Below are 11,435 nucleotides of genomic sequence, written 5' to 3' on the forward strand. Positions count from 1 at the left end.
TGTTATTGGCTTCACTCCGATTGAACTTAAGGAAAACCCTAGCAATCTCATTTGTTTTATTTCATAATAATAGTAAAAGTAATTAAATAAATAACAAAAGAGTTTAAAAACTCCTTCTTTGACACCGAAAAATCAAGTGGAATAGAATTCTATATCTTAATGAATTCGCTTAGTGCGCGACATATGTAGTTCGTGTTAAGCAATTTAAGATGAAATGGGTAAGGAGGGATATAAAAGTAAAAGTCTCCGTAAGATTACCAATCAACTTCTCCTTTAATTACACTAAAAAAAAGAAAGTGAGAGTACAGAACTTCTACTCTCTACATTATTTATATTGGAATCCTCTAGCTTTGTTGTAATAGATTTGGACATTTGCGTGGATTCAGAGCGTAATCCATCTTGGACCTGCCGGTGTAGATTTCGGTATCAAAATCTCTAAAGATCCGCCTCCTCCAATCTGCTCTAGATAGCAATACCACAGAGATTTAATAAAGAGAAGGCTTTGTGAAAAATAGTCGGTGGTGGTGTTATCAAATTATGGTTTTGCGGAAGGATTTTGCTGTGACCACACTTTCTAGTGGTTCAGCTTTCTATTTGTTGATACCTGATCTAGTTGCAGTTGCAGTTGTGTATGTATTTGATGTGAAGATCTATTGGTAATAAATGGATGAGTAAATTGAGTGTATCACCTGGAATTGAGCATAATGCCCCCGTTACTAGAATACAAGCAGTAGCTGGTAGCTTTTAGCTAGTACAGACCTCCATACGTAAGAATAGGCCTCTCAATTGCAGTGTAAGACCACAGTGAAATTTTTAGTTGGAGACAACTTTTTATCTAGCATTGTTTTGCATGGATTTATACTATGTTTGCTTTTTAGCTATATACTCGGTATTGGATTTCTGACACTAACAGCTTGGATAACTGGAAATTTGGCACGTTGGTCTTAAAAGAGAAGAGTAATAGTTCAGTTTTTCTGGGATTTATCCTGAAACAACAGCTTGCAGTTCAATCACTGATTGCTTATTCCGTACACAGACTTAGACACAAGCGATTTCAACTGTGTAGTGAAACGCATGAGGATGATGAAAAACCAGGTCGTGCACGAAGTAGATTGTAATTAGAAAAAATCGAAAAATTAGTGATTTCATTACAAATAATCGGAAACCGTCTGTGAAAACTATTGAAAAATAATTGAGGAGTCCTTAGAAAACAATGTGATTTAATGGAGAAATGCCCGTAACCTCAATTAATGATTTGTGCCATACAAGCTTACATATTAAAATAATGCAGCATCTCATCCGCTAAGACTTGAAGAAGAGAATTTCTGAGAAAAGAGGCAAATTATGCATTGCACCATGCGCCGTAATTACCTGATTTGGCACCTTGTGACTATTATTTATCACGAGGACTACATTTGTACATGAAAAGAAAGTGGCATGAATCAGTTGAAGCCTTTCAAGTCCAAATTGTTTATCGATGAATAAAAAATACTAATGTTTTCATTTGTAAAAAGATATTTATTTCGTTTAGATCGCGTGTAAATGTTTCTAATCATTGCCAAACACCCAACAAACTTTAAACGCCTATTCTATAAGCTGGATGTATGATAGAAACATCCTATATATATTTTTTAAACTAAAACCTGACATTTCTCCAATGCTTTTGTTGTTATCGTATAATCAGTACTGAAAAGAATCCAAGCTAAAGTATGTACCTACATATGTATATAAATATGATAGGAGTATTTTTTTTAAATTAAGTGTAGTAGTTGAGTAGAAACCGTCCATTCATATGCATAAGAGTAGGTTCATTTACTTTTTACCCAAATATGTATGTATGTATATATATACATATACGCCTGTTTTATATGTAGATACGAAAATATTTATAAGAATACAAGAAAAAAGGTAATTTAATAAACATAAAAGTATGTGTACTTAAAGTGCTTTATAAAAAGCAAAAATAAAGCTAAAGTATGTATATAGTTAGTTATATACGTACGTGCATATGTACGTACGCACAAACATACATATGGTATGTATATATGGAAATGCAATATATACATTCATATGTATGTTTTGAAGCAGAAAACGTGCTGATAGTGCAACTTGCAATTTTTCGCATTGGTTGCATTATTCGGCTTCTGATTGGATAATTCGATTAAATTATGGAATTTTCATGTGCATATGCAATATACGAAATATAGCCTTACGAAAGGTAAAAATTCACTTTTAAAAGTTTTAAAATAAAAAAAGGCAAATAATACATATGTATGTATGTATGTACTAAGTGTATACTTACATACATGCATATTACATAATTATTGTATGCCCATATATCTATAGATACATATATTCAAATATATGGTATATTTAGAATTAGCACTTCATATACATGCACCCATACCATGTGTCTAATGATATATGTACATATATGAGAATACGCGGTGAATATATATATGTATGTACAGACATTTGTTTTACGTATTTTATTAGAGCCCGTATTTGTAATGTATTTATATATGTATATATGCATGTAAATACGTTTACATTCATTTCGTGTTGCTTACTGTTCAATGAGTTCCTTGAAATATTTATTCTCTACAGCCTTTAAAATACAACTCTGCATACGTTCACATATACACCCACATGACGTGACTCACAGACACAAGGCACTAGCACTTTACGAGTTTGGGAAAACACGTTCTGCCTGTGCTTGTACAGTGTACAACTATTTCAACTAAAGCAACAGTTGAATTGTCTTTGTGTTTGTTAGAACGACAATTGCTTGAATCGTTCACTTGTTCCGTCCGCTATACTGTACATACAAGCGCCATATAATCACCAACACATAGAGACAAAACCGAGCCAGAATGTCTGGCAAATGCTAGAGTAATTTTGCTGCTAATCGTTTAGTGTGGAAAGAAGAAACGGCGCAATCGAACGTGTATCATCGGAAGCCGCATGATTACATACGGAAATATAGTATTTTTTTTATACCTAGAACAATTTAAGCTTTTCAAGCGATATTTAATATAATTTGATGTGAATATCCAACGTTATGTTTTGGAATGAAAAAACTGTTTGAAACTTATTGTGTTTTTATATAATGATATCTAAGTCAAATAATACCCAAGTGCCAACAGCAGCAATAAGTATTTTACAAAACACACATACAACATTCAATATGGCAAGTAATGGTGGCGCGAGCAGTTTTACAAGCAACTCAAAAATGGGCTCTCGGCGAATATTTACACCACATTTTAAGCTTCAAGTATTAGAATCGTATCGAAAAGATAGTGATTGTAAAGGCAATCAACGAGCAACTGCTAGAAAGTACAATATACATAGACGACAGATTCAAAAATGGTTACAATGCGAATCGAATCTAAGATCATCAGTCGCCAGTATAAATCACAGTGGATTAAAACACCAGTTTCATAATGTGAGTCAGCAACAACAAGTGCCGATTATAATCCCAACGAATAATAATAGTCAGTTCGGCTACCATCACTTTGAAAGTAAATCTCAGCAACTGCCCTTGGACACAGCCAGACAAAGTGTCGCTACAAATTCTACAACAGTGCCATCAATACCAGTTGTGATTCCATCAACGAATGCATCAACACAAGGGGTGTATGCAGCGGCGAACTTGGCCGCCGTTGTGGCTGCCGCTGCAGCTGCGGGAGCAGCGGGTGCTATGGCTATTGCCAGCACTTCAACTACAAATACATCGCCACCACTATGCCAGACTGTAGTAAGTGGCAACGCCGCGGGAATATCGTCACCAATACTTCATTCTCATCACCTTCAGCCGCACCACCACCATCACCATCATTACGATGCGCCATACACACATGCATCGACTAATATATCTATACCAATGCCTGTCCTAACACACATTTCCCCGCAACATCATCAACACTACCAATACCACAACTTACCGTCGCATACCCATACGCTACTACAACCACAATCTCGGGTGTCAACAGTACCGTCATTAATGCCGTCAGCTTGTCTACCTGTGAATGTTTTGTCTGCAACCAACTTGGCTTCTACATGCTTGCCAGAAACCAACGTAACACCGGAGGAAATCGTATATAAGCGAAGTGAGGGAATAAATTCTATTGAATTACGCGATGCAACGAAAATAGTAGTGGACAATGTTGAAAGTTGTTGTGCCCGTATATCTTTAAATAAATATCTTCATAATACATGCATTGAAAGTCAAAAGGAATATACCTTGCAAAACTATAACGTAACAACACAGGGATTATCAAACACATCGTGCCTAACTGTTACACCAATAGATCTGTCTATTGGTTCTCGTCGTGAAAATGCCGAGAATATAAATTGTAGTTTGAGACATTTAGCTAAAACTGATGATGTGGCCGAAAATAAAAACGAGAGTGTCGTTGATTTGACTTTTAGGAAGCGTAAGGTTATTTCGAGAAATGACCAAGCAACTAAAATCATGCGGAGCTCGGAGAATGATTCTAGTAATTTATTTGCGAAAGTTAAAGAATTAAATGAAAGTGTTGATGATCATATCGAAGTAGAAATGGATATAAAATCACCTCCTCCAAAACCCGTAAAATTATTTAAACCATATCTTTTAGACGAAAAAGAGGAAAAACATGAAGAAAATGAAACTAAGATCATTTCAGAAAAAAATTCTGCTAAAAATATTTCTGATGATAAGGTTGATAACAAAGAGGGATGCATATCACCAAGATTCAGTTTCGATAGTGAAACACGACACACCAATTTTCACCTCTCAAATGTGATCGACCATAATTTTCAAGTAGGAAGTACTTGCTTTCAGGGATGTAAGCCATTAAATCTTCCAAGTGCCTTTAACATGACGACAATTTCAGCTTTATCTCCAGTGATCCCCTGTGCTGAAGGATCACCCGTTTCTGGATATGAGAGTTCATCATCAACATATAGTGAGTCATCTTACAAAGAAGAGTTTTACAGAATAAAGGAAGACCGAGCTTGTAGTATTGACCTTCAAGTGCATACGGTTTGCGACAATTTCACTTGCCAAGAAAATTGCGTTCAAAAATGGTTAAGTCACGATGCAAACTCGAACCCACCGGCAACTAATGCTTCCATTGTTTTATATGCTTAAATATTTAGATTGTATGAAATGTAATTTTTATTTATGTATACACATATATGCAGCAATCTTCAAAGTAAAGAACTTTGGGGACCACAGGTTTCGATTTTAAAGAAATTTGACATGTGGAAATTATTGAAATCTTTAGAGAGATTTAAGAAGGCTGTATAAATGTATTCTAAAATAATGGCAATAACTATTTAATATATTTATAATAAAAATTTACCATCATATACTAGATATGATATGCTTGTTTAATAAAGTTTTGCATTATCTACGGATGTAAATATACCCCTAATTAGTAGGGTGAGATTAGAAAAGTAAAATTTAAAGCCAAGTAATTTCAAATGCAATAATTCTGTTTGGAAGTCGAAGTTTCAACATATCAAATTTAAATTTATAAAAATTTAGTATTTAAGTACATATTTACATGAAACGATATGTAAACTGATTTTAAAACGTCAATTAAAAAAGTGGCTTAAGAATAAAAGCTTTAATTAATATCGAAATTTAAAAATTTATATTTGTGAATGTCATTTTTAAGAAAGTTGTATATTCATATAAGATTTTAAATTAATGGAAATGTTATTTCTAAACTTGTATAGCTACAGTTATAAAATAAAATGAGCTGCAATCAAATAAGTATAATAAAAGTACAAATACTTGAATACATTGAATTTGAAAGTTTAATTAGTTAAATTCTTTCGATATTTCTTTACCAGAGAATGCTGAAAATTTGGTCCTATTCAATTTTTTACGGAGTTCACATCGTCGGTCTCAAACAGGTACATATACCTTTTTAGTTTTGATATTTTGGCTCTCTTAGCATCATGGCTATTACTAAATTTTAGGCCTATTGTGTTCAATACATGTACTATTGATTCTAATAAATGGTTTGGTTGAACAAGTTTAACCTAATTTCTACGTGTTTAATAAAAGTATACACTGATTTAGTAAAGCGTGTGCCGCCTCCGAACGGAATGGGAAAACGTGGTTAGTGTCATGCGGAGTACCTTCATACGCCAGACATGTATATATATTTAGCACGTCTGGGTCAATTCTGGATAGGTAATGGTTTTACCTCTCACAACATCAAGAACGCAATTATGCTACAATGCAGCTGAAGCACTTCGTCTGCAATGGCTGGTGGTTAAACTCCGATAACGACATTCGGGGAGCGAGAGTTCATAAAAGACTTGCGATTGTCATTAACAGCTGTATACTGTGGAGTCTCGTGGATGTGGATGGCATTCGGGGGTCGGGAGGTTAAAAAGGTGGTGAGACTCTCCCGATGAATGTCGTTTATGGCCTGTCTGTACACTGTCCGATCCAGTAACTGTGTGTTTGTTCTGTCTGAGATCTCGTCCGCGTAGTTGAGGAAATGCCTCCTGACGTGCCTGGGAAGTGGCTCAGGCTCGAGCAGGTGTCTGCATGGGTGGGGCCTGCGGTAACACCCTAGCAGAAACTGCTTACTGAGCAGTTTGTTATGCTCCTTAACAGGCAGCATTTGGGCCTCATTAAGCAGATGTTCTATAGGTGACATCAGAAGGCATCACGGTCCTTAAATCAGTGTTTTGGCAGGTCTGAAGCTTCGTCACCTGCGAATCACTGGTTCCAGGCGACCAGACAGGCGCAGCATAGTTTAGAACCGGCCTATTGCTTTAAAAGTCAACAGCAGCATTTCCTTATCTTTGCCCCAAGTGCTGCCGGCGAGCGACTTGAGAACCTTGTTGCGATTCTGTACTTTAGTTGCAATAGCGGTTGTATGCGCTGAGAAGGAGAACACGCTGTCGAACGTAACTCCCAAAATTTTGGGGTTGTTAACCGTCGGAATTTGTGTATCATCAACTTTCACCTTGAGTTGTAGCTTGACCTCCTTTGTCCAGGTGGTGAAAAGGGTCGCCGTGGTTTTAGTGGGGGAGAGTTGTAAATTCCTCGCAGTGAAGAAGCGAGAAAGGTTGGCGAGGTAGTCGTTTACTTTGGAGCATAGGCCATCAATGTCATTGCCCGACGCTATTATCGTGCAGTCATCGGCGTATGAGACCAGGGAGACTCCCTCTGGTGGCTGGGGGAGTTTCGAGATATAGAAGTTGAAAAGCAAGGGTGAAAGAATACCACCATGCGGTACACCTTGCTTAATTTTGTCAGGCCGGAGGATGCAGAATAAATTGCCGGCTATAGTAGCACGCGCATCTCTTCGGATCCGACGAAGCACGACCGTTGAAGGTGATATCAACCTTGTCATTGTGCTTCGTCGGGTTCGACAGAGACCTTACGGTGGACCAGAGATTGCTCACACCAGAGGTGAAGTTGGAGGACTTCAAATGCTCTTCCCATTTGTTCCGCTTGTGTAGGGTTACCAGTTGCCGTATCTCGCAATTGAGATCCTTTATCCGACGATCCCCTGTATCGGCCTGGCGGAGGCGATCACGCTTCAGCTGGGAAATTCGGACGTATGTCCCTGATCCTTCCAGCGGGTATGACGCGAGCAGCGGCAGCTGTGATCGCCTTGCGGAATGCACGTTCGCCTGCGCGCACATCGGTGGGAATGGGAAGAGCGGCGAAGATGTCTTCAGTAAATTCCGCGAATTTGGTCGAACCACCTTTATTAAAGTTGACGTATGACCTGTGATCCGCGGAAACAAAGTCGCCATGTCTCTCGATCGAGACGATAATGGGCAAGTGGTCTGATGCAAGCGATACATAGGTCGCCAGGTTATGTTATTTATCAGACCTGCGCTAGCAATTGTGATATCAGGCGAGCTGCAGCAATTGCCTGCGATACTGCACTGTATGGTGGACTATGAACGCTAAACCTCCACCGTGGTCTCGCTCGTGATTCTTTCGGTGCACATTGTAGCCGTCACTGGTGATCAGGGGGGAGCTAGCGTGCAGTTTTGTCTCTTGGACCGCAGCTATTTTGATACCATATCGGTTCATATAGTCGACTATCTCGTCAATCTTACTCGTAAGTCCGTTGGTGTTGGTCGTTTAAGCCGCCTGGAGTTTGCTGACAGTTGTCGCATGTCAGTATTCGTATGATTCGTCAAACGGATAATGTGATTTGTACTCCGCTTTCGGATGATTTCTACTACTGCATCAAAACTGAGGTATCAAGGAGCATTTGTTATTGTTCTGAGTACTTTCGATTATTTTCGTATTTTATTCGACAACGACAGTTTCCACTGACTGTTAATGTAGTTGCTGGGAATTGTTTATTGCCAGATTCTCTGGTCAAACTTTCCTGTTAGAGTAAGCTACCTGAATTGTTTTACCACTATTGATTTGTATACCCCGAGCATTAAACCATGTTAAAGTTTTGTCCAAAATCGGCTGCAACTTGTATGTTGCTGCTTGCTTCTAAGGTCTTATGAGTAGTCAATAGGACGGAATCATCTGCGAAAGTTGCTATCATGTTGATACTTGCAGGCGTGGGAATATCAGCTGTGTACAACACATATAATGACGGCCCTAATACACTGCCTTGAGGTACCCCGGCTTCAATTAATTGCGTATTAGAGCATTTGTCACCATATTTTACATAAAAAAATATGTTTGTTAAATGTTATGTTTGTTAAATAGTCGTTATCAGATAGCAAAGTAATCCAGTGCAAGATACTGTTTAAGTTTAAACAGTGCCTTGTGCCACACGCTGTCAACAGTTTTGTTTCAATTGCTATGCGTCTTTCTTTCGAAGTTGTTTTTTTAATTGGCGTATTTATGTTATTTGTGAGGTGAGCATGAAATTCCGAGGTATTAATGTCTTATTTTGATTTGTAAATGTTTTTTTTAATGGTCAGCGAGTATTTTTGCTTTTAGAGGCCGTTGGTGCATAACTACGTTGTAGATTTTTTGCATTCCTTCCGTAGTTGTAGTTCTAGTTCCCAATGATGCAAAATATTTTTCAAATTTTTCGTCCGTATCCACTTTTAACGTATCTTTTCTTTTCTTTTATTGATATATTCAGCCTTTTTTTATGGGATATCTAGTATTTGTTGTTACTCATTTTAATTATAGATGTGGAGGTTCCGGCATATACTATACTGTCATTGAAGTATACGATTGCGGAGCCACTTTTTAGGGAGGCTTCCATGTTATGGCTTTGTGCCATAATTTCACGAAAAGAAAATTTATGTGTCTCGTAGTTTAGAATAGGACTGATTTCATATCTCAATAATATTCGAGGATGGTCAGATAAGAGATCAAACTTTGGGTTATTTCCAGGTCCTCACTTTTAATACCTTTCGTTATATAAAAGCCAATAAAATCAGATCGCTTCAGCATATCAGTTGACCAATAAGTTGGTTCTCCAGAGCTTAATTTTTACTTTTGTTTTCCATGATTGCATCATAAAGATTTTTCCGGCCTTCAAGAGTCTTGAGATAGTCAAAATATAGCGTTTAGTTGTTTTATGGTTAGGAGGACAATATATGGCAGAAAGGGTTAAACATAATAAGGTCCTCAATTTGTACAGATGTCGCTTGCAAGTAGTCCTTCCTGTAGTGGGTCACATTAATGAATTTTATGTCTTTGTTTAGACTTATTGCCATTCCACCATGTGCCTTGTTAGCAATTTGATGGGTGTGATTTAGAGTATAGTCAGGAATGTTTAAATAATTTCTATCAGTGAAATGTGTTTCAGATATTAGAGATGCGTCCATTTTGTTCTTTTTCAGGAATGTTTTTAGTTCCAGTGATTCTAGCACCTTGATTGCTAAATAATTTTGGAGAAGAGTAACGTGACCACGTTAGTATTGCACACATCTGTGAGATTAGTTGTTCCATCATATTTTTCAACACTGAAATTTCGCTGTTTTCCGTCGTAGTTGTTCCAATAGGTTAAACATCATTTTTAGCGTAAGTAAGTAAGGCTACTTATTGTCTCACAGTCTAGTGTTTTTGTGATGTAACTTTTCTTCTGTGTTTGTTATTGTGGTGGGATTCTTTCGTCTGAGACTAGGAAAACGCTGTATCTGTAATGATTTATAAATCATACACCCAAATATAAGGGATGTGTGGTTTATACCACACAAAACATATTTCATTTCATTAATGTCCTTTACTGGACATTCTATGGCTTTATGACTTCCAGCACTTTTGATACAGACAGGTGCTTTAAAGCAAACATTATTTCTTTGACCGTATTTTTGGAAATTTGTGCAGTTTGGGGGTTCAAATTTAATTTTGAAGTAGTGTATATTCTCTGTTTGGTTTGCTTTTTAGTTCAAGTACGAAGTAGCGTGTACGATATTGTGGATATGTATAGCTTCATGACCAAGTTCTCTTAATTCTTTTATAATTTCTTCTTTATCTGTGGAATTATGCAAGTACCTCAGAATTACTTTCAATCCCCTCAGTTCTTTCGACGTATATGTATAATATTGAGTTAATTTAGAGATTTCTGCTTTTACTTCATTGTTTGGCAGGACCTTTAGTACGGAAACGCAGCTCGAAAGTTGGTTTAAGGGATAAGTTGAATATTTAATGTATGCAACATTCTATACAAAGGTAGATGCTCGTTTTCGAGCTTGAGTTTTTCCGGTTCAATATTGTTGTTTGTCCCACTGTTTTTTTTTTTCTTTCTCATCATCAAGAGAGAGTATATCAAATCTGTTTGGTTTCAGAGTATATGGGATTGATTTGTTAGTTGCTGGTTTAATTAAACAGTAGGAGGTAATTGTTTTTTGATTTACTAATATTGTGTGTTTTTTGGTGGATTTTGTTGCTGCTGTATTTTTTGTTCTTTTGCGCTTGCTTGCATAGCTATGATTGAGCATGTACTTAGTCTTGCCATAAATTTTGTCAGAAGTTTTACAATGCATACGGCGAGAACGAATTCGCAGAAAAAAGTTTCGTTATTTTTAATTTTGTTCGCATGCATTGTCTACTCATAAATTATACTCAATTTTCGCTTGTTAACAATGGAGTGGGGAGTGTGATTGCATTACAAAAGTGTAAGTGAGATTTACGAATTCCTGACAAAACTCAATACTTCGAGAATGTTTGTTGCACAATCAATCGTTTTTTCCAAACGTTTGAAGTGACAGACAGAAAAAAAAGTGGTCGTCCTCTCATGGTTCGAACCAGTGTAACAATAAAAGCCGTTCGGTAAAGCATTCGCAAAAATCCCTTTAGAAAGCAGAAAACCATGTCCAGGGAAGTGAATGTATTGACAGATAGATGTCAAGAATAATTTGAGATGATCTCCATATGAAAGCCTTCCGTCGCTCAACTGGTCACCTTTTAACAACGCGTTTAAAGAAAATTAGACTAGAGAGATGCAAGCAGGTTTTTCGGTGGCACGCGGTCAACG

The 11,435-nt window shown here is 37.1% G+C and overlaps 1 protein-coding gene across 1 annotated transcript; it reads left to right on the forward strand.

Annotated features, from left to right (window-relative positions):
- Positions 1-2,740: 2,740 nt before the first annotated feature.
- On the forward strand, positions 2,741-5,799 carry LOC129237022 (uncharacterized). The gene has a single exon (XM_054871388.1). It carries the CDS (start codon positions 3,110-3,112, stop codon positions 5,132-5,134), a length of 2,025 nt encoding a protein of 674 aa, XP_054727363.1. The 5' UTR covers positions 2,741-3,109; the 3' UTR covers positions 5,135-5,799.
- The last annotated feature ends 5,636 nt before the right edge of the window (positions 5,800-11,435 follow it).

This window comes from Anastrepha obliqua, chromosome 2 (assembly GCF_027943255.1).
Source record: "Anastrepha obliqua isolate idAnaObli1 chromosome 2, idAnaObli1_1.0, whole genome shotgun sequence".
In the NCBI taxonomy this organism is placed as follows: Eukaryota; Metazoa; Arthropoda; class Insecta; order Diptera; family Tephritidae; genus Anastrepha; species Anastrepha obliqua.

Excerpts from the sequence above, each read along its gene's own strand:
- LOC129237022 (XM_054871388.1), top strand. The coding sequence starts at position 3,110 with ATGATATCTAAGTCAAATAATACCCAAGTGCCAACAGCAGCAATAAGT.